The sequence below is a fragment of the Gobius niger genome (genome assembly GCF_951799975.1).
Source record: "Gobius niger genome assembly, chromosome: 14".
NCBI lineage: Eukaryota > Metazoa > Chordata > Actinopteri > Gobiiformes > Gobiidae > Gobius > Gobius niger.
Window position 1 is genome coordinate 16,350,980 of NC_136865.1, and position 6,923 is coordinate 16,357,902.

The 6,923-nt window shown below is 38.4% G+C and overlaps 1 protein-coding gene across 1 annotated transcript; it reads right to left on the reverse strand.

Annotated features, from left to right (window-relative positions):
- Positions 1–3,584: 3,584 nt before the first annotated feature.
- On the reverse strand, positions 3,585–6,651 carry LOC306974368 (lens fiber membrane intrinsic protein-like; the record flags this gene model as incomplete). Its single annotated transcript, XM_079571570.1, has 4 exons — positions 3,585–3,646; positions 5,018–5,152; positions 5,250–5,399; positions 6,477–6,651. The coding sequence occupies 4 exons, from the start codon at positions 6,649–6,651 to the stop codon at positions 3,585–3,587; spliced, it is 522 nt and encodes a 173-aa protein (XP_079427696.1).
- Between the last annotated feature and the right edge of the window lie 272 nt (positions 6,652–6,923).

Consider the following 6,923-nt stretch of genomic DNA (forward strand, 5'->3'; position numbering starts at 1 on the left):
ATTTTTGCTAATATTTGGAGTCAGTGAGCCACAATGGGTAATGAGTTGAGGGGCAGGCCCGATTGGACGTGGCAGCCCGGACGGGGTTTGTTTAAGCGTGTGCTGTGTCAGCTTGTCCACCGGGCAGGGAAATCGTTTTTGTCTGTGGAGGAATAACAAGCCGTGACACTAACTTTCTTCTCACCCTTTCCTCCAGTTCAAAAAGTTTCTTGACTGGAGTTTACAGCCTTGAGGCTAGAGCGATGCCTCATTTGAAAGCTAAGACCTAAAAAGTGTGTTTTTGTTACATTTTTGTCTCTTTTTTGTCTGGTTTTCATAGGATTCTTCTCCCGTGTTTTGGTTATTTTTTGTTGCTTTCTTCAATGCTTTTTTCCCATGATCTTTGATGCTTTCTTGTCGTGTTTTCAACACTTTTTATCGCTTTTTTTAGTTGCGTTTTTGTCATTATTTTGTCACTCTTTTCTGCCTTTTTTGTGACTCCTTTAGTTGTATTTTCATCCTTGTGTTTGTCGCTATTTTGACACTTTTTCAAGAAGCTTTTAGATTTGGGTAAAGCGTAACTGGAGAAAATGTGCTCAGTTCTGGTCGGGGTTAAGTTAAGTTACCAGAAAACTAGGGTTTATTTATCACTAGCCATACAAGTTTTTCCTGAGTAAAGTATGTAGTATAATCTTCTAGTTTAAGGTTATGGATTAGAATTATGGATTTATGGATTTATGGATTTATGAATTTATTCGTTGGATGTATTTTATTTCTTCAATTATTTGTGTCATCTTTTCCAAATTTTGAGTTTCCTACTTTCGCAAAAAGAGCAGCAGAAATGTACACAAGGCTTTCTCTGTATGATTTAGGTTTGTAAAATCCCATTGATCAAAATGACTAAATGAATTGCTAGATAGGTTTATTAAGAGGCTATAATGTTATGGATACCTTCTACCAAAAATAGAAAAATTCTCTCACAAAGCTAAGTCAAGGGGCAATTATTATAACACCAGCTTTGTCTTGTGTCAATAGATCAATGGTAAACAGTTGCCAGCTGAGTTATTTCCACCACTTTCTTCCATTTAAGCCCTAGTTTTAGTTTTATGGGGCTAAGTGTGTTTGTTCCCTGAGCCACACCTGGCTGCACACCTGTCCCCGAGGTGAGAGTGGTCAGGAGACTCCCCCTGTTTGAAGCTGAACCAAATACAGTAATAGCTCTTATTAGGAGCCTCGCCATATTATTATGGGTCTGTGTGGGTGAAAACTACCGGGTCTCAAAAAGAGCTGCTCCCTGGAGGACTGACCTTCACCTTGCATTCCTGCATCTGGTAAACTTTTAATGAGCACTGGGCACGTAGGGTACAAACAATAGGGCATAGATGTAAAAGTATTTTCCACTGTGAATGTTTTCTGAAAGACTGTGACGTAGGCGACTTGTTAAAGCGTTTATAAGCACACTGCCCACAATCCAAAGGGCCAGGTGAATCCCTACATCAGAGAGGGGAAAGTACTAGAGTATACTGGGTTGTGTTATATAATATTTGCTTATCTTATATGACTTTATAGAAATATGTAATAATAGTATGTGGCTCAATGAAAGCCTAACCAAAGAATCCAGAGAATATCAGCCACTATTGCAGCTTATCTCCGAATAGTTGCTACAATCCAAGGGGCCCGCTTTATACACTGGGAGCAGGGAAACTGTTTACATTTTTCATTGTTTTTGCGTCACGAACAAAGCACAGCATTTATTACTTGAGTCACCGGCTCCTTAGTCCGTTCCTCTCAGCTGATCACCCAGAGGAAGTGCTTATTAAAGTGAAACAATCATTGGCCAAGACTCCACCCAGGAAGTTCCCCGGTCCAAATCCATGCTTTTGACTTTTTATGAACTTGCTCTTCTCAGGGGGGTTTCAACAAACATGATGTGAAGAGATTGAGAGACTGAGAGCAATGAATCTGTGAAGTTAAACCGCTAAAGGTTTTCTTATCTTTAAAAGCAGAACTTAAAAAGTACCAGGCAAAAGAAACGATGTGTTCAGTGCAGTTTATGAGTGAACATGCTTCCTCCAGCACTGTCAGCTAAAACTGTTAATATCCCTATACAACTTTGACTTTAATTTACCTTTGCATTACAGGCTACAGGCTTTATGTTTTACAGACTAACCTGAAATTAAGTAGGCAAGGAGTATGTAGCTTACTCAGAAATGGCATTAGCGGCTCTAAAACGATCAGAACAAGCAAAGTGTTTAGACTAAAGCGCAAAGGAGCACCACATCATGATATCAGCAGAAGGTGGCATGAAGGTCTTTATGGGCAGGACTACTCAAAAATACAAATGAATCAGAGCATAACTTCAGGTAGTTTTTTTAATTAGACTATTATGTTTTCATTCTATTCTTTTTGTTTAGTATACCGTCACACTTTGTTTTCATAGTTTGGCTGGACGTGCGACTTATACTCAGGTGCGACTTGGATTCTGTATATCAAAATATATAATATCAAATCATTTTGCTATTTTCATACTGAAAACTGTTAAAGGGCCAGTGTGTACCAGTATCTGCTATCCCTGTCCCACAGAAGATTTAAAAAACGATCATCAAGCAGCAGAAAAAAAAAGTGTGAAGTGAGAGAAAAACTTGTGAGGGACTGGTGAAAAGCAGAGGCTACTCTTACTGCGATGAAGAAAACAAGAAAAACAGCTGGAGGAACGAGTTCGCAAATGGATGCTTGAACGACGAACTGCCGGGAGAGACTTGTAAACGGTCCATGCTCAGGGAGTTGTCAAGGGTGATGTGACTTATACTGCGGAGCGACTTATAAATGTTTATTCTTCTTCATTATGCATTATTTGGCTAGTGCGACTTATACTCCGGAAAATACGTCATTATTTTCCGGAGTATAAGTCACTGTGTTGAAAATACTAAAGTAGCCTAAAAGTATTTTTTCTGTTCCACCACTCACAAGATGCTGTCTGTAACTGGAGGCAGTGCATTTTTTGCCGCTTGTAATAAAACGTGTAGTTTCTCTGCTTCAGGGGAAGGCAAACACGTGTAGTGCCTTTGATGCATGTGTGCCCTGAACTGTGCAAACAATAGTCTCCCTCTCACCAGGCTTCCTGCAATGTATTTCTCATAACACAATAAAGCCCTCTCCTCAGGGAAAATATTCTGCTTGCTGTTTACACTCAGTTTACTTCATCATCGGAAATATTTTGCAGAGTGATAATAATAATGAAAACACAGAGGGTTATCTTTAATCCCTTTATTGATGTGTTCATAAAGGCCTAATCCTTTGTCTTTTAATTAATCAGTTTCTCTGTGAAATGCACGTGTTGTAAAATACATGTGTAAGTGCTGCCATCTACCGGTAACTTCTTAAAACAACACACAGCGACCTCTTCTTTATAAAGAGAAATGAATATGCCAAATAAATACTGAAAAAAGAGTAAACAAGGCAGAAGATGTTATAAAATGTAAATCCTTCATAGGTTAAAAAGCGCAGACTTCATTCCTGTCCAGTCGATCAGTCAGTGCTGCCTTTGTGCTTGCCCATGATTTTAAAGTGGCATTGTCCAGTTAAATTATGCACTTTGTCTTGACTCAGCGAGGCCCAGTTCCTCTTCTGCACTCGCACATTCTGTAGGCACATATGTAGAAAATGCCTGCAACACAAAACACAGCTTAAACATATAGTATAGTATAGTCCCATTAATTAATTGGATGTTCAAAAATCTTAAATACTGCTCACTAACTTTTTTTTTTTACAGTGATTGTTTTGCTATTTTGGGGTTTGTTACCTAAAAACAATAAATATATATGAGAGGCTGGGTGGATATCGGCCAACTCCACATCTAACAGACTTAACATTACATTTTGAGTGTGCTTTATCTATTTCACAATTGCACATTGAACAATTCTCTTTTATTTTAGCGAAGGATATTTTCCAGATCACGGCATAAAAGACCCAATGCTTGTTCTTTTCTGGAGGTGTAATAAAATGTGTTTTGCCCTTCAGTGTATCGTAGAAGCGGACATTTGTGAAAAAGGACATTTCTGCGCCGTGCGACTGAGTTATAATGTTTTGTCAATCATGAACTAGCAGCTAGTTTTTGTGTGACAGTATTGCTCCCTGAAAGTTGTGAAACATGCTAATAAACTTATCCCAGTGGACAATTGGAATGTTAGAAATGCGTTAGGAAAGTAAGGGATGACTTTGAACTACAACAAACAATGTAAAATGTATAAATCAGATATAGGTCCTCTAAATCCAGACTAGATTACTACTTTGGATAAAAGGTGGATTTGGGATCTTTTGTTTTAGCTTCTATGGCTCCAAAGTGGAAAAAACGTTATGTGTATTTGGTTGGTTATTATTGGTTACTATTATTTGTAAATTAATGAGGAAATACTTCATTAATGTTGTTGTGAGTCCAGGTGGGATTTTGGGATCTATAAGGGGGCCATGCTGGACCAAAGTAAAGACTATAAGCTCAAATGATCAAGAATATACCACCAAAAACATGCACGTTTGCGTCCATAAGCTTTTTATCTTAATCCCTGTGTTATAAATAAGACTGTTGGCAAATTTTATGCTTTCAGAATGCTTCTAATATTCATTTTTGCTTATTTCTTTGTAATTTAAGGGACTATATGGAGTTTAAAAATGTTAAAAATACGCATTTTCCTCCCTTTACATGTTCCAGCCATGTCCTAATGTGTAGAATGAGCCTGTTCACCACAACTGCCTCTAAAATCCTGCACTGTCACTCAAAAAATTGTTAATTTTGGTCCGAAGTGCTGTCATGCATGAGCTTAATATGGAAGCTGCAGTTACGCGTAAGACCAGAGGTGGCAGTAGTGAGTATAAAATGACCATCTAGACCCTTTAAGTCTTAACAATTCTCAAAAATATGTCACCTGGCCTGGTCCGACAACGTTTTGAGAAAAAATAGAAGACCCACAGATGACTGAGAGCTTACTCAAACATTAGTGTGATGATATAGCTTCCTTTATTTTTGTATTGTCGTTCTTACCGGCAAAGAATGTCATGAGCATGGCCACCCAGCCTAGTATGTACGACCAGGAGAAGCGCCAGTCCCCGAAACGCCTGCCCAGGAAGTTCACAGTCACTCCGGTGTAGATGGCCATTCCCAGCAGAACAAAGAAAGCTACAAATAAAACAATAGGAGTTTACGTAACTGGACACAGATGATGGACAGACTATATACAGTAAGCAAAAAATAAACAAACAACTGTGTGACCTACTGGAGACAAAAAACATGATTCCTGCAGCAAAGGAACGGTTGAATCTTTCGAAGGAGGAGAAGTGTGAGAAGGACATGATGCCGGCGATGATCCCAGCGAAACATGTCATCCCTGAGAGGATCATGAAGGCCCTCGTGGCGTTCCAGTACGCTGCAAAGGCAAGAGAAGAATTATCAAGAGAGGAATATAGGCTACACCTACAAGAATACAGTGTAAACAAGCAAAAACATGTAATATCAATAAACTTATAATGAGAATGAAATAGCGAAAAAAGCTACTGTTGACTTTTTTTTGGGACAGTTTTTGCAAATCTTTAAACAGAATGGATGGTGGCTGGAAATAATCTGATATAAAAACGCTGATTTTGAACTTCATAAAGTTAGAAACCATAATTTGAAGTTTAAGGCGAGACACTGCAGGTCAATAGGGAAAAAAATTAAATTTACAGATATCAATTTAAAACTTTTGCTGTAGATCACTGGCAAGAATGTGAGAAAAAAAAATACATTGCAAGTTTTCTGTCATTTTATCTTTTCATATAAGAACAAGGTGTTTTATGCCTAAAAATGCCCCAAATTTCCCATCTTTTTGGCGACGAAATCTGAATAATGGATAGAGCTACATTCAAATTTATGGTTTCATTTTATTGATAAATGAGTTACCAAGACTTTTTCAGAGGGGATTTTGGATATCTTGTTTAGTTTTAAAATAAGCTGTTTTTTAGTGGAAAAATGTGTAAAAATGTAATTTTCACCTTATTTTTTGACATTCAAAACTCAATAAATGGGGCTAGGGATTAAATAATAAAAAATCCTTCTGAAAAAATCTTCCAAATATTGTTCAGTCCAAGGCTGGAAAATTTGAAGTCTTTAGGTCCGACTGACGTGGACATAGTGTCGCCACAATGACAGAAAAATGTGTTTTGAGAAAAAGGCCCTTGAAACTGTGTTTCCCATATAAGTCTATGGGGGAACATTGAATCAGCGCAATATTCAATCATGTTTTTGGGAAGATTAGGCATATTTTTGGTTTCCGGGTGAAAGCTTGTATGTTCAGAGACCAATTTGGCCCAAAACCTGAAAACTGAAAAAAATGAGTTTTGCCTGCAGTGTCTCCCCTTAAATTTGCATTAGGATTTTATGGATTGTCAAGACTAACACTTATCATGTTTTTCCCACACATTACACATGATTCTCTTTGTCTTTTACCCTACCCCACAGGTCTTACCTATGCTGTCCGTCTGCATGTAGCACTTGTTGGCCATGCAGTACCTCCACAGACCCTGGTGGGCGTAATTCCCCGAGAGACGGTACTGCATCCAGTAGTCGGTGGCCGTGCACACCACCAGCAGGATGTTGCCCACTATGGCACAGAACAGGCCCCCTCCCATGAAGCTGTACATCTTGAGCTGAGACAACGGGCCCACTGCAGAGCAACTGTTCAACACATAACTGCAGTTAGTAGTTTTAGTTTGTATTCCAATTCATTGCTAAAACAATTATAAAGCAAATCAGGTACAGCAATTCTCAGATATCTTACCTTTCTCTGGAGTGGTGCATCATAAAAGTAAAAATATCTAGCAACAAATGTCCCTCTTGTTCAAGTTATCTAGTTATAGTCCAAGTGCAAAACGTAGTATCTCACAGTTTTAGAATTTCCACACCAACACCAAAA